The sequence below is a fragment of the Neolamprologus multifasciatus genome, chromosome 1 (genome assembly GCF_963576455.1).
Source record: "Neolamprologus multifasciatus chromosome 1, fNeoMul1.2, whole genome shotgun sequence".
Lineage (NCBI taxonomy): Eukaryota > Metazoa > Chordata > Actinopteri > Cichliformes > Cichlidae > Neolamprologus > Neolamprologus multifasciatus.
This window is the reverse complement of record NC_140439.1, coordinates 12300044-12326189: the sequence shown is the minus strand read 5'-3', so window position 1 is coordinate 12326189 and position 26146 is coordinate 12300044. Positions and strand designations below refer to the sequence as shown.

The following is a 26146-nucleotide window of genomic DNA, read 5'->3' as shown; positions in this document are numbered from 1 at the left end:
TATTTTGATGCATATGCTGCTTTTTTGCAAATTTGCACTATAATATTTATTTTCATTTTTCCTGCAGTATATAACAATTGGTATATTTCAAAAATAAAACTATGAAGGTACTCAAAATAAATTTCCTGTGGTGGGAAACTATTTTGTGCAACTTTTTTGTATTTACAGTTTTGAGGGATAAGCCTCTTAAATTTCTCTAACTAGAAATATATGTTAAAAAAACAAAAACAATTTTCAATTGTTTTGTAGTTTATTGTACTTTTTTGCAATTTATGTAATTACTATGCACTTAATGCATACATATTATTAAAATTTAGGCTGTAATGGTTGTATTGATGTATAGCAACTTGAAATGCTCCCAAAAATGGCACCACAGCATGTAAAAATATAATATAAGCTCTGGCGGACTTGGTTCTATGGTAGGTCTTAAAGGGTTAAAAGTACTTTTTACATAATGCTGTAATCTTATCCCCTGAAGATTCTTTTCAATATCAGACATTATGACATTGTCATAATGGCCCATTTTTCCTAGACTCAAGAACTGAGCAACCAAGCTTGGCACACAGGTGCATCTCAGGCCCCTGAAGATTATTATCTATATCACATATTATGACATAACGATGTCAGCTTTTAGTATTTATGCACCTATATCATCTTAAAAAACATCATAGCAAGGTTGTTCCTTCCAGCTGCTGTCAGACCAGCACTAAACCACATGTATTAATTCACACATGTATACGCATATGCACACAGTGGGGTCCAGTGTGCAATAGTTTTCAATTAGTCTGTGCTCTGTCATGCTATCGATATTCATCAACTGCACTTTGCCATATTCTACTTCCATATTTTAGCCACTCAACATCAGAAAATATCTCACTATTTGTGTCATGTATACACACATATATTTACTTGTATATAAATTAGAGTTTAAATTATATTTATATAATACATAATTATTACACAGGTTACATTTTTCTTCTCGTTGTAAAGTATTAGTTGTTATTGGATACAGTCTACGCTTTACAAATTCTTTACAATAACTAAAACAATATCTAATTTATATCCATACTTAGGATCAAAGCATATATGTTGAATTACGCATGATAATATCATGAACTCATTACTTCACACGTCATTATTTTGAGAAAATGTTGACATCAGGAGAGTTTGTTTTTTTTGTTTGCATCTCAGCTTCTCCTAAGCCACAAATCACAGCTCTTTCTAGACCACACAGCAAACTCTCACAAAGAGCTTTGCCTGCGGTTTGGAGAAGGTGAACGCAAACTTTGCCAAGCGATTCCCTCTTTCTCTCTCATCAGTGTAACAATCCTTTTCCAGCCTGAGGCCAAGATCCTCTTTGTTTATGTAACATCACATGATGTCCTAGATGACCCTACCTGAAGCTAGGGGCTCGTATCCATTTCCCAGCTCCGGCTCTGCATCCCTCCCCCTGCTCAGGCCTTGGCTTAGCCACAGGCCAGCTATCCCACTGCTTGGACAAAGGCAGCTTCACGGGGATGTAACTCATGCTTGCACATACAGTCAGAACAAAGCCTTCAACTCTCCTCTAGCAACAATAGCGCCTCTTGTCTTGAAAACTACAAGATGCCAAATACACCATGAAAAATATTTTGATTTATTTCTTTTAATAGCCTTCTGTTATTTTAGCTGGCATAAAAACTTAAAACAGTAATTAAATCACTTTGCACCAGGTACACTTTTAAGTCATATCCTGTGAATGTTTCTTTGAATAGCGTGACAGAAAAAGAAGTCATTGTCCAAATTTTACAATTAAGATCATATCACAGACTTTTGTTTTCTGCTTGCTAGTTATCTGATGGAGTCCTAACGTCTGTAAAACTGCATTGCACCACACAAACAGTCACAAGGAAGCAGTATGATCATAACGTTGTTTCCATAAACAAGATAAGGGCTTTCGAAACAGAAACATTTTAAAGAAACAACCCCATAAAACAACCATGGTTCATCCACACCAGCCAGGACCAGTTGTGTGTAGTATTGAAATAAAATTTTGATTTAAGCAATTATTTTGCAGGTTTTCTATGTCATAAGTTCTTAAGAAGTAACAGTCGTTTTGTATCTTTTCTATTTTTTACACGTGAGACTTGACTGATAACACATGCTTGTTATACTAAGGCTTTGCAGATGCGTGATCGTTATCTATGTGACATTAACCTGTCTGCTATTTTGGATATGACAATGTAAGATCAAGTGTTATATGGGCCTAGATAGTGGTTAGTGACCCCAGGCCTTGCAACCATCAGTTGCCGGGGAGAAATGCATATTCACTGTTAAGTTATGAAAAACCTCCCTGCCATGGCGTTGTTCGCATGCAAGTTCCCACGGTTGCTCGTGGAGCATGCTAAATTGTCTACAAACACTTGTCCACTACTTTCAGAGAGATAGTGAAATGTGAAAATGGAAATAGGACATTGTTGCCTTCAAAGTAGAGCTTTCTTTCTTTAAGTTGCGTTGTCTGCGATGCTGAGGCTCAATGCGTGCTTTGAAGGCAAACATTCCTGGTTTCCATTTTCTATTGTGCTCTTATTAAGTTTTATTGATACTTGGTTTGTAGTTAGATAGTCAGTAGTTTGCAGGCAGAACGGCATCTTCAATAAAATCTACAGGCAACCGCAGAAATCTGCTAGTGACCAAAGCAAATGCAAGAAGATTTTCGCACCCTGTTTCCAATCAATTTCACCTACCAACAGCCAGGACCTCAACCATTTAGGGAACACATTTCCCCCTTGTTTTCCCCCAGTGTGTCAGGTCAACTATTGTGGACAGCTCAAGTCATAAAACTAGATGCAGGCTGTAATAATCTGGAGAAACAGCTCAATTCTGCGCAGTCGTTTTCATAAAAGTATTTTCTTTGGGCTTCGGCACATCAGCCTTTGAACTTAATACACTTTTCTACTTTTGTTCAAGCTAGTTCCAAATAATGTTGGGCGATACGTAAAATCTTTCCAACCAACAACCCGTCCGTCCAATAACCGACGATAGACGATATAATCAGGACAGTGCAGGTGCAGCTTTTTGATGGGCGGAGCAATGTAATCACGCACGCTGACTGCTTCTCTTAGGTTTAACCGACATTATTAGGAAACTTACTCATAGGCAAATAAATATGTAAATATATATATATATATATATATATAGAGAGAGAGAGAGAGAGAGAGAGAGAGAGAGGGAGGGAGGGAGGGAGGGAGGGAAGGAGGGAGGGAGATATACCTATATATATATGTGGATGCCAATGGACAGAACACACACTGGCATGGAGACTTTGCATGAATATAAATGGAGAAGAGCCTAGTGTTGCTGTAAGAGACACATGGTGGACGCAGAGCACACAGGCAGCAGGGAATGCAGATGAACTGGAAAACTGAGTAGAAGGCTGTATCACACTAACAATGAAATAGAGTTTATCCTTTTTTATCTCCATGATAAGGAAGGAATAAACATCACTTCTTGTGATTCAGATTTGCTCTCATTTCATCAAACATCTCTTGCAAAATCCAACTGAAATTGAGCCATGTCCAAGCAATGACCCTTAGCATTTAAAAATTGGGACAAACCTCTTCCAGTGACTTTTATTGGTGAACCAAATGGCAGCCACAGCTTGTGGACAAACTGTTGAGGGAAGCCCAGGCAGGCCTGTAACAGATGGTCAGAGTGAACGGGTGACTGTTGACAGTGTGTGCTGTATTTGGGGACAGCGCATGGCAGGAAGAAGAAAAAAAACAGAGAAGAACCTGAAGTTTCTGTTGTGCTACATTAGACATATGGAAACTCAACAATGGATGGAGGCTCACACAGATACACACACTCAGTATAATACCTTGCTATCACAACAAGACAAGCGGCACAGCAAAACAGCGCCCGCTTAACACTAGTACCACAAGACTTGCACATACCAGTTCTTTGTTTAATGGCCTTACTTTAGCTTTTCCCTAAGTCTCATATGCATTTTCCCTTACTCCCAAATCCAAACCAGACATCCTGGCCCTCCCATCAATCCCAAAGTAAAGGCTCTTTTGCATTTCTCTTTGTCCTGCTTACTCTTTGCAATTAAGCAAATGGGTCATTAGTTAAACGCCACGGGCAACAGGACACACGAGGAGTTAATCAGAGTGGATTGATGGACCACTTGCAAGGAGCCCGGCGCACAGGCGCATGTATCTGCTCACAGAAGCACATGCCCGCTTTCACAAGCTATTGACATTTCTGAAGAGTTAGCCTCCAGTAAGACGCGCATACATAAAATTACACAAAATGGCAGCAGCTGATGAAAAGCGGCCTGATCATTGATTCGTGTTGTCAAACTGTGCTGAGTGGCAGTTTCTTCAAGAGGAAACGTCGGTTGAATCCTTGCCTCGGGCCATCAACATTCAGAGGGAGACAAGAGGATATTTTTCCAGCAAGTGATGGTGCGCGGCCCAATCACCGAGGTTGAAGACTGCTGACAAATCATTTTCATGAAGTATTTACAAATACAACTATTGATGGGAAAACCACATAGGATTTGTGGATGCTTGATTCGCCCTGGGCCAATTGATACGATGAGTACGCGGCCCGTATCCAGACAGGTGTGAGCTCAGTGTTAAGCAGTCACTTAAGCTTTGGAGACAGAGGCTGATTGTGAATGCAGACGTGTTTCTCAGCCCTTTTCTAATTTAAACGCTGGTTTCTCTGAGGGCACGCAGACCATCCCTTTTTATCTGTCTTTCTGTTTCTCTCCCCTTTGTCTTGCGTGTGCAACTGTGCTGTAGATGTGTGATGGGTGGCACTCTGGTAATAACATGAACAACTGACGGGATTTTGCTTTTGGAATATGCAGAAGAGAAAAGAAGACCAAACCATCACCAGATCCCACACCGCATGGTGGAATTTTAAAGACCCATGATAAAGTTTATTCAACTGTAGCAGCTTCAATCTGCTATACATGTATTTGGTCGTGTGGAAGCTGTTACAAAGGTCTAGGAAAAACAGAAATTCCCATTTTTAGGGTGCAATAAGTAGAATCCCTTACACTAGGTGGGGTCACAGATGTTTTACAGAAGCATGCACACATCCTAGGAAGAACTATTTTTTCTGTGAGTGACATTTGTAAATTTGTGCAGCACATTCCCGTCAGAGCAGCAGATGTTTAAATCTTCCACCACATAATGCTTCAGCCTGCACGAAGCATTATCGGAGCTGCTTAGCATGTTAATACATATGCAATACATATGCAGACATATCAGTAATAACATCAAAGCTGTTAATTCTTCAAATTCACATGGTGGAAGAAGAGGAAGCTACTTTCGGCCGCTTCCTTATTCACAGGAGGTCGCCGTTGTGAGCAGATCCACATGTTTGACTTGGCAGAGTTTTTATGCCGGATACCCTTCCTGATGCATCCCCGAAGGGATGTGTGTCTCCTCCCAGGATTGAACTGGGGATCTTTTGCTTGTTAAGCGAGCATGTAAACCCTGACACATTTTTAGTATTTAAAGAGTTGCAATCTTACTTAATTTTGCAGCTTTAAAAAGGTGGACCCGACAAATGTTTGTATTAGTGCTTTTAAATTTCGGCACACTGTCTTAATTAAAAAACAATTAACAATCATAATGCATTAACACATATATCAAGAAATCAAAAAGCACAGCTTCTCTAGAATCTAATAAATGACAAAGATTCCCCTGATTTCTCAGATAGTGAATATAATGTTGGATTAATATTTCTCCACTAGATGGCAGGCTTGCGGTCCCTTCAGTCTTTCAACACTGAACCACACTGAACAGGTAAAATGATAATTCAAAGTCAAAACTTAAAAGACTGATGCAATTCAATTCAATTCAATTCAATTTTATTTATATAGCGCCAAATCACAACAAATGTCGCCTCAAGGCGCTTCATAGATACAGAGAAAAGCCCAACAATCATATGACCCCCTATGAGCAAGCACTTTGGCGACAGTGGGAAGGAAAAACTCCCTTTTAACAGGAAGAAACCTCCGGCAGAACCAGGCTCAGGGAGGGGCGGCCATCTGCTGCGACCGGTTGGGGTGAGAGAAGGAAGACAGGATAAAAGACATGCTGTGGAAGAGAGACAGAGATTAATAACAGATACGATTCAATACAGAGAGGTCTGTTAACACATAGTGAGTGAGAAAGGTGACTGGAAAGGAAAAACTCAATGCATCATGGGAATCCCCCGGCAGCCTACATCTATTGCAGCATAACTAAGGGAGGATTCAGGGTCACCTGGTCCAGCCCTAACTATATGCTTTAGCAAAAAGGAAAGTTTTAAGCCTAATCTTAAAAGTAGAGATAGTGTCTGTCTCCCGAATCCAAACTGGAAGCTGGTTCCACAGAAGAGGGGCCTGAAAACTGAAGGCTCTCCCTCCCATTCTACTTTTAAATACTCTAGGAACAACAAGTAGGCCTGCAGAGCGAGAGCGAAGTGCTCTAATAGGGTGATATGGTACTACAAGGTCATTAAGATAAGATGGGGCCTGATTATTTAAGACCTTGTATGTGAGGAGCAGGATTTTGAATTCAATTCTGGATTTAACAGGAAGCCAATGAAGGGAAGCCAAAACAGGAGAAATATGCTCTCTCTTTCTAGTCCCTGTCAGTACTCTTGCTGCAGCATTTTGGATTAACTGAAGGCTTTTCAGTGAGTTTTTTGGACATCCTGATAATAATGAATTGCAGTAGTCCAGCCTGGAAGTAATAAATGCATGAACTAGTTTTTCAGCGTCACTCTGAGACAGGATATTTCTAATTTTAGAGATGTTGCGCAAATGGAAGAACGCAGTCTTACATATTTGTTTAATATGTGCGTTGAAGGACATATCTTGGTCAAAAATGACTCCAAGGTTCCTCACAGTGTTACTGGAGGCCAAGGTAATGCCATCCAGAGTAAGAATCTGGTTAGATACCATATTTCTAAGCTTTTCAGCGCCGAGTACAATGACCTCAGTTTTATCTGAGTTAAGAAGCAGAAAGTTAGTGGCCATCCAAGTCTTTATGTCTTTAAGACATTCCTGCAGTTTAACTAATTGGTGTGTGTTATCTGGCTTCATGGACAGATAGAGCTGGGTGTCATCTGCATAGCAGTGAAAATGTATGCTATGTCTTCTAATGATGCTGCCTAGGGGAAGCATGTATAATGTAAACAGAATTGGTCCTAGCACTGAACCCTGTGGAACTCCATAATTAACCTCAGTGTGTGAAGAGGACTCTCCATTTACATGCACAAATTGGAGTCTATTAGATAGATATGATACAAACCACTGCAGTGCAATACCTGTAATACCTACAGCATGTTCTAATCGCTCTAATAGGATATTATGGTCAACAGTATCGAATGCTGCACTAAGGTCAAGAAGGACAAGCACAGAGATGAGTCCACTGTCAGAGGCCATAAGAAGATCATTTGTAACCTTCACTAAAGCTGTTTCTGTGCTGTGATGAACTCTGAAACCTGACTGAAACTCTTCAAATAAACCATTCCTCTGCAGATGATCTGTTAGCTGCAATCCATAGATCCGATGAGTTGTTTGTTCCTGGTGTAACACGGTCAGAAAATGGTGTGACATTGCTTTCTTCCGTTGAGTCAGAGGGAAAGAAATGTTTCCTAGCCACACGTGATCTCTCTTCCTTTGACCTTGCTTGTCTGCCCTTTACTGCAAGCAGGAAAGAGAGCGACTAATGGCGAGCCAGCCGACATGTCGGACAGGAAGGACATGACAGAGAAGTAACAATGCCACAGCATTGGATTTGTTTAGTCGGGCGCAGTCAGCACTATCTGATCTACCAGAGGGACAACAAGAGGAAGGAAAGCCTGACAACATCGAGCGGCAGCTACAACTCACACCTGCACAAACCTGAAACAGTGCCGCTGGGGTGGGGAGTATAGATATATGCACAACACGATAAGTAGCCAGACATGAGCCAAATCAGTCACCAGTAAAATATCAAGTAGGTTTTATTGAACAGAAGAGTCTGAGTCTTCTTAATACTTTGAACATAAACCTGCAGAGAAGAGCTGTGACTAGCATTCTCAATATTTTCACTTCATCACGGAGCCAGTGAGATGTTAAGAAGGGGGCTTTGTGATTTATTTGTCTGTGTAAGCACAACATAAGAAACGTTTTATGTTGTACTTCTCTCGCTAAATTGATTCATTTGTTTCTTAGTGCGCTTTTATAATTAAATTTCTCTCGTTCGTTAAGATAATTACTCAGACAGTCTGGGACAAGAGAGCCATGGACAACCACCAAGTACTGTAATTTGATTAAAGAGACTCTCTTTTGCTCCACTGAAGCTTCTTAGATAGATAGATAGATAGATAGATAGATAGATAGATAGATAGATAGATAGATAGATAGATAGATAGATAGATAGATAGATAGATAGATAGATAGATAGATAGATAGATAGATAGATAGATAGATAGATAGATAGATAGTGTAGTGTAGTGTAGATCTAGTTTAAGGTCAATCCAAAATCCTAGTGTTTGAACTTGTGTGTATGTGTGTGTGTTTGGCATATCAATGCCTCAATAAGTGGAAAAGCAGAACTCCTCAACTGGGCCATTAAAGCACACTGCCAAGTAAGTGCTGTATTTCATTATGAAAGGATTTATTACTCTGTATGTTCCACTCAAGCAGGAAATTGTCCTGAAGTACCTGAAGATCAAATATGAAAGGGTGGAACCATGCAGTTTTACCTTCTCTGGGAGGCAATTTAAAGTCACTGCAAGCATTTACTGTGTCCACCAGGTGGTGCTGCAGTACGATCCTAATGTTCACAAGGACAGACGGAGACTTACAGAGAAGCATTGTATTCATGCCTGAACATAGAGCAGTGTGTTCTTGTTTAATTGCGACAAACAGCAGGCCCGAACACCTTCCACTGTCTCGTCCAGCTGCAGGCCTCCAGCCAAGTGTACTTGGTGCCATAGAAAAACACGAGATGTTTACCGTGATTAGGCTGCGCAGGAGAAGATAAGCTATCGGGCTACTACGGTAGTTAATTCCATTGTTTGATTCTTATCTGGAACTGAAGGTCAAGTGTGGTACCAGGGTACAGCCACCGACTAGTGTGCCATTAAATGAAAACCTTCTGACTCAATTTTCTCAGAACAACTACAATAAATCAGAAGAGCACTGCCGCTGAGCAGATCATGCCTCTAACCCAAAGCCAGCCAGTTGTTCCCAACATGGCCAGTTAGTTCAGTATTGATTCTCTGTCGTGCTGTTATACCACTATAACCATCTGACCTATGAAAGCTGAGCTCACAGTACTGGCCTGAAATCCAGCACACACTGCCCTCCAAGGGGAGAGGGAGCGCCATGTGAGGAAACACTTAGCTCACCCTCTGGGCTTAGGACTGCAGGACTTTCACCGAAAACGCTTGCCCTTGGCTCATGCCCTGTTAGTATCGCTGCTTTAGTCTCTGCACTTCTAACCATGCCTGCCTTGCACAACTTGACCCCACTCTTACATTTCTCTTTTTTAAAAACTCCTCTTGTGACAAATCAATCAATTCTTTGGTCAACTCACGGAAATTCTGACACTCTCTGACAATATAATAAAACACATAGACGTTAAAGCTCGTTTTAGTTTTTGTATTCGATTTTTTATAAGGGTGTGTTATAAGCTAGTTTTACAATGCGCACTTTGACCCTCGCAAGTGGAAAGTATGACATAAACAGATGCTGCTTGCTTGCCTGAGAGAAAAATATGAGCACCAAGGACTAATTACTCACTGCTGTTTAGGTTAGTGTAGCCTCTGATCATAAGGACTACAAAACAAGGCAAAGCCCAGAGGCACAGAATATTTAAAAAGAAAACTAAAACATAACATTTGAAATCAAGCAAATAAACGCAAAGCAAGCAACAAGCTCAAGAATGCACGGGAACTCAAATTCATGATTATATCTTTCTGATTTTGCTTTATTGCCAACTATCGGATACCTCTGGGTTCTAAAATCAAGCAATCTGAAAAGGAAAAAACAAACCCAAACACGTACTTTTTGGCTCAACCTTATTCACAGCCACGCAGAAGCCACGGTCCGTGGTAAAGTTATAAGGCTGACTGACTGAGTTTCATCAGGTGTCACATGCGGTCATTACTGGAATTCAATCGAAAACAAAACCAAAAGCTTGGGAATCTCTGCTCAACAGAAAGAGCTCGCTGCTAAGTGTACTGGACCTCGGCTCACTCGGGCCCCAAACCACTGACAGTGAAAGCATTTTCATTAATGGAACAAATACAGCATTTTTTTTTTTTATGTATTTGTGCAACTATTTAGCTTGTAATACAGTATTAAGTATGCTACTTTGGGTCCATTTTGATAACCTATTGACATTATTTATTAGCTAAACAGACTGATTATCAGCATGTTGTTTGTTTTGAGCAAAAAAATATGACACATCTTCCCAGAGCCTCCGTTTTGTTTCCATGTTTGGATTTTTCCAACTCAGGAAATGTGATCACCTGAGGAGTAGTTGAGCTTGCTCGGCTTGTTCGTTCAAGCCCGTATACTTATGTGGTATAATGATTATCCCACTGACGCTTAAGGTGTGTATGTGTGTATCAGCTCCCACCTATGCAGGAGTAATTACAATTTCACTTCTCTCCTACAGTTATCTCTGTAGAGACACATCTCTGAAAGCGAGAGGTTCCTTTACCATACTTTTCACGTTCATGTTCGTATATATATCCCGCAAAACACACACGCAAACAAACACCACTTCACAAGTATGTGTCCTCATTAAGTTGGCCTCATTTTGAGGGATTTATTTCATTCTAAAAAGCATCAATGTGATTTAATACAGAAAGTAATATTCGGGTTTTTTTACATTGCAATTTAAGACTCCTGGAATCTGTAAAACAGCCATGAAAATGATTCGATATAAAATCTTTTTAGTACCATGGTCGGCACATCCCACCAGAAAACAAAGAAGTGAAGCAATTCTTTAGCTTTATCCTTTATGGAGGGACACACTTTGGATCGTGGAAGAATCTCAAACACGTTCCTATATTTAACCGTGTGATAGATCAGAGGTAGAGCACGGGCAAAACCTGGAAGACATGTTCATCAATAACAGTTTATGTCTGCGAATGAAAATCAGCTGTACTTTCCATAGTGTGTTACCTTTATATTAACACATAAAGTTGATTGAGTGATAAGCCAGTCTCAGTATATTACTTAAAAAGATAGTACACAAAATAATCACAATAATTACACAGTAATTCCCCCGTCCAGCAGCCAAGAAAACATCTTTGGAAGAAAATTATCTACAATGCAGATGCCTGCTTTATACATATATATAGATATATATAGATAGAGAGATAGGTAGATATGTCTATTACAACATGACTGCATTACATTTCACTTCTGGTTGTGATCTGACTGAACATGAAAATCCTTTTTTCAGCACACTGTCATGCTATGAGCTTCTGGCCCTCAGGTGTTTTATTTGCCCGAGAAATGCATGACATGCAGTGTTTCCAGACAAAGGCGTGAGGGTGAGGGTGTGTTTGCAAATCCAGAATGACAACCCAGATGCAAATGGAAAAGAAAACACTCAGAAAAAGAAAGGACAGTCATTAGGACAAAGCGGATTATGAGAAATACATTTGTATTTCAGTTTAAAGGAAAAAGAAACGTTTGCTGTATATTACTGCGAGCAGCCCAATATTGAGCCTTTTATTGGAAGAAATTTGGCCCCACTTTCTGATATTTATATTCCTTCCTAACCAACATCAGCTGCTTTGTGCCTATGCAAAACAGCTATCTGACATTGGTGTCGCTCCACGACTGCTCAATTCTATTCTAATGAGCTGCGGATTTATGAACACACCCACCAGAACAGAAAACAAAGGTGTACTGACATTTAAGTTAATGACACACATCCGTTGACATTTTAAATCCTTGGATTCTTTTTTAAATCATTTTATCATGTCCACATTGTCTCCTCTATTGATAGATTAAACTTTGATTCCACTGGATCACCGTGTGCCAGAAAAATATCTCTTTGAAACAGGGAATTTAACTGTGTCCTGATTTGTGTTTTGTTTTGTTTCCACTGCTGCTGCTCATCCCCTCGCAGCCTCTGAGTCTTCCTCGAAGGCCCTGTTGTCATAGCGATGCTGCTGTCTCTCCGGGTCGAGGCTCCCTGGGTCAGTCAGTGGGACTTCATACAGGGCGTCTCCTGTCACCGTGATCACAGTGACATCTGGCGGTGACTCAGCAGAGAAGCTCTCTTTTCTGTCGTCCTCAACGCCCAGGGCCTTCAAGATGTCGCACTTACACATAGGGCAGGTTCGCCTCTCCAGCAGCCAGGGCTCGATGCAGGTTTTGTGGAAGATGTGATCACACGTCAGCACGGTCACCACATCGCCTACCTTGTAGGATTCGATACAAACGGCACAGATCGAGGAGTCCGAACTGGTCTCCTCGTCCCCTCTCTTGAGCGTGCGTACCTGCAAACGCTTAATTGCCTTCTTCGCCTCGGATTTCAGTCGCTTCTCGTTGCGCTTGCTCATGCTCATATTGTAGAGACGGTTTGCGGAGATGAACACAAAGTAGGCGATGGACGCTGCGGTTACAATGAAAAAGGCAATGGACAGAAAGTAAAGCCAGTATGTGTCCATCCAGGGTCCGTGAGCCATGCCTTCACTAATTATCATTTGAACATCAATCCCGTTTTTCACCAACCTGACAATCTCCATGCCCTGAGTGTTACCAATCATGATCGCCACAATTTCGTCTGCATCTGAGTGTGCCATGTGTGTAGTGCTGTTTCCACTGCCGTCCACATTGTACACAACAACAGCAGCTGCTCCGAGGCGTTTGGCAGCATTGATCTTCTCACCGAAGGTGCAGTTGCCTCTCTTCACCAGGGCTATCCACGGTGGTGAGGTTTCGTTGCGGTTGTACACAGGATCTGGGCCACAGCCTTTGGGGTCTCCCACGGGAAGCGTAACGATGCCAAAAGCTCTTGTCCTCAGAGAGTTACGGCCATACAACCCACACTCACAATATTTCTCCTCAGTCTCATTGTAGCTGTTCACAAAGCTTATTTCCACGTTGGCAGTCCAAAATACAAAGGTAGCTGAACAGTGAACAAGCCCTGACAAAAACAGCAAAAGCAGCAGAGGTGGTTGTGTCTTCTTACCCATGGTAACACTGTTCTTGAACAAGAGGAAGTCCTCTTACTTAGGCTTATTTAGCCTCTTCAAAACTTCTTTTTTTAAAAAAGAAAACCTCCCAGTTCCTGGTCTGTTCAAGTCTCAGCAGTCTCAATCCGGCGATAGTTTCACCAAGCCTGCTGTCTTCAGTAATATGAGACGAGCCTTTGGTAACATAAAACAAGCTACGCGTCAGCCACTCACCTCTCGTTATCTTCCTGAACCTTGAACACTGAACACTCCCCGCAGAGGGCAGGGTGTTGCTATTCAACAAGTTGAAGTACACAAAACGCACAGACCTATGCTGTTTCCAGAGCCAAGGAACAACATTCGAGAAGGAAAGACATGATAAGCAAATGATAACGAGACTTTCATAAGGCAGGACTGTGACAGCAGTAAAAACTCCCGCATTCTCCTTGCATAATGATGACAAAAGCAACTCAGCCAGTTTTTCTAGTTTGACTGGTTTCCTTCCTCTTTTATCTGCGGCTGCGATCATTGTTTTGTTAAGGTGACAGGCAAGTTTTGCACCTCTGCCTTGTGGCTATTGTCTCTAATCTACAAATATAGTCTACTGCATATTCTACTGCAGTAGACTAATGTTGCTGAATATTTTTACAAGCTTACGTAAAAAACTGAGTGAAGAGGATGAGACTTTTGCACATGAGAGTAATGTTTTTCCATTGTGTTGATACTGTAACTAGAGACTCATCCACCACTGCAGGCATACCAGTGACAACTGAAATAGGCACTGTCAAGTTTCCGCTGTATCTTCTTACACACAAGTGAAAGCACACAAACACTAAGAGACAGAAAGGCTTCAAATGACAAATTCGATGGTGAGGTTGTTGTCCAGCTTGATAGTTTACCTGAGATTGAGACTGGATTGAGATCTGCTCTATTTCATTGAGCCATTTTTACCTTAGTTCACACACACACAAAGAATGTGTACACAATGCGCTATTAAATAATCCATTTGACTGGGGCTAGCTCTGTAAATAAAAGACTGTGAGATATTTCCTTTTAGCACAGCTAGAAGTCGCAGTTTCTGATAACAGGAACAATGGTTCTGCTCTGACCCTTAAATCCCAGAAATATTACCCTGTCAAGTTATGAACACGCACTCCAAAAAAGATCTCATGTCTTGTTCAAGTTAATAAAAACAGACATTCCTCTGTACAGGTGAAGTTTGGTGTTAGATTCTAAAGGTATCCTGAGACTTTCTGATCTAATACTGGCATCTGCTGGCTGGTTAGTGGTGTCGTCAAAGGAAAAGACAAACCTCCACCAAGCTAGGTGAGTGAGACAGACGTTCAAACTGTCAGCACTGGACACGTGTGCATTTGCTTATATTATAATCCGAAAAAGAATAGTGATTTCAACAGTATTCAGTGATGTTAGTTTGATGATGAACTTAAACTCACTTACTTAAAAAAAATTAAAAGAATAAAAAAAATTAAATTATAAAGAAATTATTGGAAGCATTACGGGGGAAATGAATTTGTACTAATTCACTCCTAAAAGGTTAATTAAATAATAAAAGATTAAACAGTATTAAGTTGTTATTCCAATAAATGAACAGAGTCATTAAAAGAGATAGATACTTATCAACCACTTTATTAGGTACACTTTGCTGGCACTGAGTTGGACCTCCTTTTGCCTCCAGAACTATTGTAATTCTTCGTAGCATATTCAACAAGGTGCTGGAAAAATGTCTCAGAGATTTTGGCCCATATTGATATGACTGCATCACACAGTTGCTGCAGATATGTTGGCTGGCTTCATGTGCCACCACATCTCAAAGGTGCTCTACTGTATTGAGATCTGGTGGCTGTGGAGGCCATTTGACAGCAATGAACATGCTGTCACTGCGGTCGTAAAGGGATGGCTATGGTCATCAACAGCTAGGTTGAGGTGTTTTAATGACACTCAGTTTTTATTACGCCACTATCAGCCTGAACCGCTGATACAAGGCTGGATGGATGCACGCTTTCAGGTTTTTTATGCTATATGCTGACCCTAGCATTCAGCTGTGTCAGCAGAAATTGAGACTTTACAGGCCAGGCAATATTTTTCAAATCTTCTCTTGGAGCATTTTGGTGATTCTGTGTGAAGTGCAAACTCAGTTTCCTGTTCTTGGCTGACAAGACCCGGTGTGGTCTTCTGTAGCTGTAGCTCCTTTATTCAAGGTTTGACATGTTGCATGCTCAGAGATGCTCTCCTCTTTTGGTTGTAATAAAAAGTTACCTAAGTTACTGTTGCCTTCCTATCAGCTGAAAAGAGTCTGGCCAACAAGGGATTTTCTCCCAGAGAAATGCTGCACACTAGGGATGACTGTGTGGGAAATCCCAGTAGATCAGCAGTTTCTGAAATACTTAGTTCAGCAAGTCTGGCACCAACAACCATGCCATGTTCAAAGTCACTTAAATTGTCACGGACCCGGCTCTGGAGGACTCGGGGGTCCGTGAGCAGGATGGACCATTATTACTATTATTATTATTATTATTATTATTATTATTATTATTATTATTATTGTTGTTGTTGTTGTTGTTGTTGTTGTTGTTGTTGTTGTTATTTGGGGATGTGTGTTTTTCTGCACTATGCTGTGTTCGGTGTTCCACTCATATGTAGAGGCAGGGTGTGTACATGTGTGGCTGGAGGGCAGCCACATGCAGGCCTGATGGGTGTGGCCCTGCAGGAGGACTGGTCACACCTGAAGTTCCTGCCACACACCTGTTGGTGATCAGGGCTCGTCGGGGGAGCTACTTAGGAGAGTGTTGGAGTTCCCACCGGCGTGGGATCATTAAGCTAAGACCAAGTCAGTGTGCGTAGTAGTAGGAAGTGCGGATCGTGTGTGCGCGTGGGTTCGGTGTTTAACGGCTGCTTCTGTTATTGTCCTGCAGGTGGAACGAGGGACCAGAAGGGCAGCACGCACAGGGTGTGCAGAAACACAACTGCCGGGAGCACGAGCACGGACGTCGGAGGGGAACACACACATGGGAGTCTAGGGAGCAAAGGGGATTTATTGTGCATCTGTTACCTTCACTGTAAATAAAGTGCACTGTTTACATCGCAGAAGCATGCGTTTTGGGTCCTCATTCCCCCGTATCCCCACGGTCTGCCAGCCAGACCATGACATAAATCACCTTTCTTGCCTGTTCTGATGCTCAGCTTGAACTTCAGCAGTAACTATCGTGTGATTGGTTGATTAGATATTTGCTTTAAGGAGCTGTTGAACAGGTGTGGTCTATGAGTGTAAATGAAATGATAAAAAAAAATAAAACTTAAAAAAATGGTGGTACTTCCTAAATGTATTCATCTCTTCCAAAACATACCCATCTTTCTCACATCATCATTTTTTAAACTATTGACTCTATCATTATGTCTTTCATCTGGGTAAATAAACCCCATAGAATTTCAAAGGCACACTTGCAGAAACCCTCTGAGAGCAGACTAGGCCTCCCAGTTTTCAGGCAATATTATTGGGCTTGCAATACCAGAACGTGGGTTTTCTGGAACAGTGTTTCAGCTGTTCCTGCTGTTCAGAAGGGCTGTGGTCCTTCCTGCCCTTTTATAGAGGAGCACAACGCTAAATCCATATTTTGTACGTCACTTGATGCTATTCTGTTTTCTAAGCCAAACATACCTACCAATTTTTTTTAGCAAAGATTTTGTCCTAGTTCAATTCTCATCAGATCCTAAAACAAGTTAGGGGTGCTTTGTGCCAGACCTATCCATTTATGCCCCATAACTCCAAACCTTTCTTTTTTACCTGGCTTGATGGACCCTGTGTGTAAGCATTGGTCAGAATTAGGTCTCCGCACTATTAAGGACGTCTACATCGACAGTTGTTTTGCTTCATTTGCTCAGTTGCAATCAAAATTTATGCTTCCCTCCACTCATTTATTTTGATACTTACAAATCAGGAGTTTTGTTAAACACTCTTTCTCCCATCTGAATCAGCTATCTGCTCATAGTGACTTCTGTGATTATTTGATTGAAATCCCAAACACCTAATCAGCCAGTTTACTACACGTTTTACATTTAAACCACCTACAAACCTCACCAAGGATGCTTGCGTTAAGGACATGGAAGTAGATATATCGGACACTTTGTGGGCCAATGGGTTAAAGAAGATTAAAGAATGCTCTGCTAATGCCAGATTACAATTTACGCAGTCCAAAGTCCTTTATCGTTTGCTTTTCTCTAAAATAAAGCTAGGCAGCATCTTTCCATCTATTTCCTCATTGTGTCATGAAATGCAAAGCAATGGAAGAAACCACTGGCCACCTTTTCTGGTCTTGCCCTACACTTTTTTGGGCCGAGATATTTAATATGTATAACTGGATTTATGACTTAAAATTAAAGCTGGATTGTATACTTGCAGTGCTAGGCTGCTCTCTAACCTCACTGGCACTTAGACGTCCTCTTCAGAAACCCTTAATGTTTGACATGATTGTAGCTAAAAGCTATTGTAGCTATTCTTAGAGCCTAGAAATCACCATCTCCTCCCTTGTTTAGGGTTTGGCTATGAGAGAGGATTGCATGATTGTATATTGAAGAGGTTCATTATCGTCTGGCTGACAATTTGTTGAATTCTGGGGCCCTTTTCTTAATCATATTATGGGGATTCAACATAAATTTTAACCCATTTGACTGCACTTTGTGTTTATGTGAAACCGCATCTCTGCCGGACCCTGATCCCTTCCTGGACTTGTTGCCCATATCTTTTGGACTTGAACTCTGTTGCCCTGTCTAACTTCATACAGAAGATCATCTTCTTTGGACACTAGCATTTCTCTTTAATTTTTGATTTGGACTGGCTAACTGGTGGGGTTTTTTTTTTCTTTTATTGTTTTCCTGTTCTGTTTTTTTCCTTACTTCCTGCGCTTGGATGTCATTGTTTTTTATTTGATTTTATGTCATTTTAAGTTAAAATCTTGTAAATAAACATTAAAAAATAAAAATAAAAAAATAAAACTTTAAGAGCAAGTGTTTTAAAAAAATATCTCCAAGCATACCGTCTATTTACCAGAATACGTGTGTTGGTTTTTGTTTTAGGTTGTTTTTTTTTTTAACATTGCCTTATTTCTTTGTTACATGACTTCCAGGCTAGGCTCTTATCAGTCTACACAAGATGACCAGCAAACCACAAACCCAGTCAATGCCACACAGGGGCGCCATTAACTCACAGCTAGGCTCAGCATCATTCATCACAATTAGCACAACAAAACAAGCAATTTCAGCTAGTTCGGCTAGTGTGCACTGCTCACTGGTGCAACAGAAATGCCAGACTGATGATTTAAGCATTTGTCAACCTTAAAGTTGCTTTCATAATATAAATGCATAATGTTAAATCTTCTGCTTAATGAAATACGTGCAATAGACACAGAGCAGCCTCTCAGAAAACCAGTAATTGAATTGACTCACCTTTTTTCAAATCATCTTTTTTGGACTCAGGATAAACTATCCATCATCTTAATATCCATTCATTTCATGTCTTTGGAGCACGAAGGCGATCCACACAGAGAGCACTCCTGACTGACGCTCTTGTGGCTCCGGGGGAAACTTTGGGGCATGTCCAAACAAGCCCTGGCACCCCGTCCCTCCACATATTCACACCCCCTTTTTTTTTCCTCACATGTGAGTAGTATGGGTATCAGTCTACGGTGTAACTAAAACTACACTAAATCATGTTTATGGTTATGTTCTGTCTACAATCACGAGTCAGATGTGCGCAAAGGCCTAGTTGAGTGGCCTGCATGTACGCACAGTGCCACTGTTTGACGTGAAGATGATCATCTCCAAATTCAGCAAGTGTGTTGCTTAAATGTGTATTTAGTCAAGAAAACATTACATTTCCAATTGTAAAGTTGCATTAAAACTGTGTTTAAAGAAATCTGGCTTTCACCCCTGCTGCGCCTCAGGCTGGATTGTGCTCAAGCTGACTGGAATGACTCGCAACTCGTGATCCCCCATTCTTAGTAGCACCAGACTTTAAAATGTCCCCCCTCCCAATAATCTCTCTTTGCAGCTTGCAGCCGTATGTAGTATTAGATGCAGCGCTCACAACCAATTTTAGTCCTTAGTACATTTCTACAAGCTTGTAAAGACACACATGCGTCCTTGGATTAATCGCTAATTTCGTATTTATTTATTTATTTTTGTTTTATTTAATTTTAAAATGACCATGGGTACTGCTGTAGCTGTGCAGACAAAGAAGAGAAAAGATTTTATACCTTACTTTCTGGGATTTGTAATATTTTTGTATTGCACGGTCAGTCTCCTGTCAGTAACAGCAAAAACAGCACAGGAAAGTTACTCTGTCAGGGTGCGTCGGGCTGTGGGTAAGCATATCTGAAACAAGTGCGTGCGGGATTTTTGGGTTACTTTGTAACATTTTAGAACTGCCACAATAATCTGAGGGAGTTTTGTTTTATAGTGACAATCTGTTCAGTGTGTCATGAGTTATGTCACGGTAATAATGTGTGCGGAATCATGTGGCATAGCAACTGTGGCAATGTTTGCTCTACTAATCGTCGTGTGTTATCGGCGTGAAAGACCGTGTAACTGCCATGAAAAGAGATCTAACCATCTTGGCAGAGCGCTCTAGCAACTGCTGGCTTCTTGGGGTGACAATTTGTGTGTATGAGTTGTTAATTGTCGTTATTAGAGTCGGTGCTTTCGTCTTTTATTTGATAATATTCTCGCGTGTATTTGTCAGGAGCTGGATTTAAGAAGTTGAAAATAGGTATTATCACACAACCGTTACTAGAGGCGACTGATTCATCCTCATCCCAGTCTCCATAAAGATAATCTCCCTCAGGCTTTCTGTACTGACGTATTCGACCAAAATGGCCAGACTGAAACTTTTCTGTACAATTAGATTTTAGTTCACTTTACTAAAATGTTCTAAAATATTTTTTTCTCCCTTATTTTTTGCATTAGTTTACTATAACAGCCTTGATTTGAACGCGTGTGCGTGTTGTTTCTGCTGTTTTAGAGAACGAGACGGAATGCATCCCGCCACAGTCCTCCGAGTTTCCTGAAGGCTTCTTCACAGTGCAGGAGAGGAAGGACGGAGGGCTCATCATTTATTTTATGCTTATTTTCTACATGCTTTTGGCTGTCTCTATAGTCTGCGACGATTACTTTCTGCCATCATTAGAAGTAATCAGTGAACGTAAGTTCTGCATAACACACACGTTTCCAGTAGAACATCTGCGTGTAAAGTGTAGGTGTAGGCTTGGGTGGATGTTCTCATTGTATTTTTGCACTGTATGATTATCAGAGTAATCGGGATTTATAACAACAGATTCTAAAACAATTTCTTGATTTACAAAGTGGGAGCCAAATCTACACATACAGTGTGAGGAAATATTTAACTTACCGAACATTTTAAGTAATAAATAACGCTTTTAGTCAGTTAATCCTTTGGTATAGTTAATGTAAACTAGTAGTTTGGTTTTTTCAAAGTCTACAAACATTGTGAAAGTTTTCAACTTTATGCAACTATCCCTCCAACACCTAAGTATATTTTATTCAAAAAAAAAAAAAAAAACATATCCTTTTTTAATAGACGATCAAATCATGAAATCAACTGACTGACTAAACAAGCCCACAGTGGGCGGATATAAAATGTAATATCACAGACAAATCCTTAAAATAAATATATCAATCTGTTTTTAATGGGCCATTTGAGGAGGGATTGTGCTATTGTTGAACAAAACTGTGCATTATATATTTTTTTTGTTGTTGTTGTTATTTTGGACCTCTCTCAGGTCTGGGATTGTCACAGGACGTAGCAGGAGCCACGTTTATGGCAGCTGGAAGTTCTGCACCTGAACTAGTCACAGTCTTCCTAGGTAATCGCAAATTAAGTAAAAAACCTAATTATGATAACGATGACCCCAGTATGATCATCTGTGTCCTTGTGGTGTTCCCCAGTCTGACACAGTGACTTTACCACATGGGAACAAAAAGGGAAAGTGTCCTTGAATTAGGCTATTTTAACTTTCAGCTCTTCATTTCTTTTCTCTGCCATGCTTCCTCATTGCTCCTGGCTTCAAAGCTAAAATGTGCTCTTTACTGTCAGGTGTGTTTGTGACAAAAGGGGACATTGGGGTCAGCACCATTGTGGGATCGGCTGTCTACAACCTGCTAGGAATCTGTGGTGCCTGTGGACTTTTAGCCTCTATGGTACATTTTGACACGATAACACATAAGATACAGACAAACATTACACTTCTGCTAACTACTTGTGTGTAGCAGTTGCACTTTTGCTCAGCCAAAACAGAAGGATCGTTGTGTTTTATGAGCATTAAACCTCTTATTTTTGTTCGCTTTATCAGGCTGGGCGTCTCACCTGTTGGCCACTATTCAGGGACTGCCTGGCATATGGGATCAGTGTTGCTGCTGTCATTGGGATTATTTCAGATAACAAAGTTTACTGGTGAGTGTATTTGTGTGTACTGACTCATCATTACATGAATCATCTTAAGACCTTTCACCACATACAAACAGGGGTTGAATTTGGGTTGTAAAAGACTTTGTCCTTTTATAAGAGACTCTATTTTATAACCCAAAGGATGGTAACAAGATACAAAGTCATTTACAGCATTTTATTGCCTCTTGTGATGTAGAGAAAAACAAATGAAAAGAGATCACAAAACAATTTGTACAGTGCAGGTATTTACAGGTTTGTTTTTTTATGGTACTGTCTTAACTATATCCATGGCTAAAAAAAAGCAACAACAATTTGGAGAATTACACATGGAAAATATGTTGAAATAATCCAGTGGTACAAAAGCCACTGAAAAGTATGTTTTCTGACCTTAATTGAGGGAAGTGAGACCTGCAGTTTTTTAGATGTTGATCTGGGTTCTTTTGTGACCTCCTGGGTGAGTCATCGAAGAACTCTTGAAGTATTTTTGGTAGGCCGGTCACTCTGGTGAAGATTCACCACTGTTCCATGTTTTCTCCATTTGTGGATAATGGCTCTCACCATGGTTCATCACTGCTATTACTTACATTGACATAATAATTGAAAGGTGCATTTTGTATTTACTCAGGTTATCTTTGTCTAATATTAAAATTTGTTTATGTTCTGAAACATATAAGTTTGACAAATATGCAAAAAAACTAAAAACTCGGGAAGGGGACAAATGCTTTTTCACAGCATTGTATGTTTTATTTACAATATTTTTCATTTACAGTATGTCAATGAACTATTAATGCTCAAACTGTGTAATTTGTTGACAGGTATGATGCTGCCTGTCTCCTGCTGGTCTACGGCGTTTACATTGTGGTTCTGTGCTTTGACCTTCGCATCAGTGAGTTTGTCCTGAGGAAGCTGAGCCCTTGCTGCACGTGTCTGGGGTCAGGTTCGTGTGAAAAGATTGAGACACAGCGTCTGCTGGGTTGGAATGACGACACCAGTTTGCGAGTCCACAGTCGCTCCAGAACAGACAGTGGGATCTTCCACGATGAGTCAGGATACTCTCACCTGTCCCTCAGCCTACATGGACTCAATGAGATTCCTGAAGGTAAGGCGCACTTCTTAGTGGCACAGTAAAACTGCTTTCCTTCAACACCACTTTGAGTCATTCGCCTTCGTGTTTGATCTACGAGAGATGTATGATGTATATTCTCTCATACCAGCAGAGCATAAAAGTGTCTTTGCCGTCCCGGAGAGCGACCTGAAACGGATTCTGTGGGTACTGTCCCTGCCCATCATCACTCTGCTTTTCCTCACCATCCCTGACTGCAGGAGAAGGTTCTGGAAGCAGTGGTTCGTGATCACTTTCCTCATGTCAGCAGTCTGGATCTCAGCTTTTACATATGTGCTGGTGTGGATGGTCACTGTAGTTGGTAAGATGGCTGTTTTAACTCTGAGTTTTCAGTTTTCATTAAACTTTTGCAGATTAGCTGCAGGTGTAAATTAGCTCATCACCCACTGAGCCACGGCAGATCACAAGTGTTGAAACTTGTGAGAAAAATGTTTGATTTGCAGAGTACAGTCACATGTTGGTCTGCTGGTTAATTCCTGGGATGCCATTGTCTAGGCAGGTTCAGAGGGGGCCTATTGTAGCTCCAGTGGGCCATGTGCCTAGCCGGCCACAGCAATTAACAGGGGGCTCACCCCTAGGGAAACACAGTCACATGAGGACCGGGTGTATACAGGGCTTCAAGAACCCCTCCACCTTCCATCTAGAAAAGAATGAACTATAAAACGGATCCACATTTAGGGTTAAAAGGCAATATTATCATGTGACAGTGGCAGGTCTACTTAATGTATAATGAGATTATTATCCAATAGTTCTCAGAAAGGCTCACATGTAGGGAAAGTTGAGTCTTAGGAAATACCAGGCATGTAGGCTCTGCACTGAATTGGACAGTACAGAGAACTCAGTCACAGTTCACAGGCAGGATTGTAAGGATTCATTTAAGGTGGTGATTAATATTGGCGAGTTATTTTCTGGATCACTTTGCCTGAAATCTATTTATTTTCCTATGATGAATGTGGATTCTGGATAATGGACAATGTCTAATTTCACTTAATTTTCAAAAAGAGACAAGGAGCAGATGTGCTGTTTACTTAACTTGATAATAGGATTTCACATTTTTATGGAAAATCCACAGTACTATGTACTTTTGAGCCACCCCTCATTTCTTGATATTTAGCTTTGGTCTTGAGAAATAGTTCCTTCAGTTTTTTTCAGGTTGAAGGGTTTCCTTAGCTGCTTTTTCAGTCATTTTCAGCGCTTCTACCTGACCCTTTACAAGGGAATGTTTCTGTTGAGCAACTTGACCCTGACGTATGAGTCATTCAAACAAAAAAAGTATCCAACCTAAGGGAAGAACCAGTGTTGTGTCTACACATTACAGACGACTTCGCAGAGAACCAATGTTAATTTGTATCTTTAGGCACTTTGTTACTAGCAGCCTGTCGCAAAACTTAATTTGTTCACATTTTTCACTGACTTGACTACAGAAGTGGTATCTCTTTAGTTGAGAATGTCAAGAAGCTATTCTTAAGGCTGGAAAATGGAGAAAATTCTCCACAGCCATCTGTAAAACACAGAGGAGGCTCTGTCATGGGTTTGGCGCTTCATTTCAGTCAGGTGTGTTAGACAGAAATTGTACTGTTTTTGCCTGATATACTGCATTTCCATTCATCTCTGCACCTATTTCCCTTGCAAGACATAAAAAAATGAGTAGAAGTTCAATATTTTTGCACAACACTGTATCTTGAAGTTATTGGTAAGGTAATCTGACCTTGTGTTGGCATTGTGTTTATGCAGGTGAGACCCTTGCTATCCCCGATACTATTATGGGACTTACTTTGCTTGCTGCTGGAACCAGTATACCTGACACCGTGGCCAGTGTGATGGTGGCCAGAGAAGGTAACACTAATTTCCAGTTTCATTAACTTCATTTAAAATTCCTGAACAACTGCTTGCTGTACATTTAAACTTCCACAGCTTGTTCACTCAAAATACAGGAATGTTGAATTCTTTAAAATTTCAATGTAAACTTTTTTTTTCCTCTCTCTCTTAAGGGAAAGCCGATATGGCCATGTCCAACATTGTGGGCTCTAACGTGTTTGACATGCTGTGCCTGGGTTTGCCTTGGTTCATCAAAACTGCCTTTGTGGACACCAACAAGCCTGTAGAGGTCAACAGCACCGGACTGGTGTTTATTTCCTGCACACTTCTCCTTTCAATTGTCTTCCTTTTCGTAGCCGTGCACATCAACGGATGGAAGTTGGACTGGAAGTTGGGAATCGTTTCTCTCATCTGCTACATCCTCTTTGCCACTCTGTCCATCCTGTATGAGCTGGGAATTATTGGGAATAATCCCCTAAGGCTGTGCAGCGACTGAGATCTGACCTTCTCAGGACTAAAGCCATATTTTCTGAGACAAAACAAAAATGTTAAGCTTTTAAAAATGTACAAATACCAAGTTGCTACGGCACGCATACGTGATGGTCACCTCAGTGAATGATCTATTGGTAATATATTTTACCAAAGGTGGCAATGTTCCTAGGATCATTCTTTTGGGCGTGTACACCAAGATCCAGACAAGACCAGTATCATCACAAGGCCCATCTTCACATTGCAAGACATTCCCTGTCTTACATAAGGGTCATGAACAAAAAGCTACTGCTCCCACAGGTTTACTGCAGATTTCCAATAAGAAAAGAAATAAAAGGTTTAAACTGAACTCATCTGGCCTTGTCCTCTTTTTTAAGAGGGTGGTTGAGCTAAAACAAAGACTTATTTCTCTGATAAGCTTTTATGAGCGAGAAAGAAGGGTTAGAGCCATAAATAGTTTAAAAAAAAAAAAAAAGAAAGAAAGAAAGAAAGAAAAACTTTCCACTCATCTTCAGTTCCCTAAAACTGTCACGCATTTTTTTTCCACAACCAAGTTTGCAATGCTTACGTGGACTTTAGACACTAATCTACCCCCAGAACAAACCCAACAAAGCTTAGTTCAAGCTAAGCACAAAAACATTCCAAAAAAAGAATTTGTTCAAAACTGTAGCAAACCTAATTCAAATAAAAATAGTTTAAAATCCCGTTTTAATCTGTAGCTTTGATGAAATCTTTCTAACAGCTTGAGGACGCACTGTTATGCATCTTTTTTGCAGCACTGATGTCTAGTTAGGTGTCCGTATCGTATTCCCCCGACATACACGTGCCATAATATAACTTAAAAAAAAAACAAATCTAAACAAAACAGCTACTTTTGGCTGTATTCTTAATAACAACAGGTCGCCACAGCAGGTAACTCAGTTTGTCAGGATTATGCCAAACCCACTCCGCGATCTAACTAAAAATACTAAACTTTAATAACTTTAAGCTTGAAGGTTTAAATACTTGAATTTTTTTTGTTCCTATAAAATAAGCTCATACTGAGTTTCATCTGTGGA

General features: G+C 40.6%; 2 protein-coding genes across 3 annotated transcripts; one reads left to right on the top strand and one right to left on the bottom strand.

Moving 5' to 3' along the window:
• Positions 1-10776: 10776 nt before the first annotated feature.
• On the bottom strand, positions 10777-13630 carry LOC146525396 (E3 ubiquitin-protein ligase RNF128-like). Its single transcript, XM_085158516.1, has one exon. It carries the CDS (start codon positions 13201-13203, stop codon positions 12118-12120), a length of 1086 nt encoding a protein of 361 aa, XP_085014642.1. The 5' UTR covers positions 13204-13630; the 3' UTR covers positions 10777-12117.
• A 5417-nt stretch (positions 13631-19047) lies between these two features.
• On the top strand, positions 19048-25585 carry slc24a5 (solute carrier family 24 member 5). Of its 2 annotated transcripts, none has more exons than XM_085158500.1 (9): positions 19048-19559; positions 20216-20395; positions 20994-21077; positions 21308-21411; positions 21564-21664; positions 22474-22757; positions 22876-23082; positions 24516-24617; positions 24773-25585. In XM_085158500.1, exons 1-9 carry the CDS (start codon positions 19397-19399, stop codon positions 25093-25095), a joined length of 1548 nt encoding a protein of 515 aa, XP_085014626.1. In that variant the 5' UTR covers positions 19048-19396; the 3' UTR covers positions 25096-25585. The 2 variants fall into 2 exon arrangements, with proteins under 2 accessions (XP_085014626.1, XP_085014615.1); XM_085158489.1 differs by having other exon boundaries at positions 22873-23082.
• Positions 25586-26146: the final 561 nt, after the last annotated feature.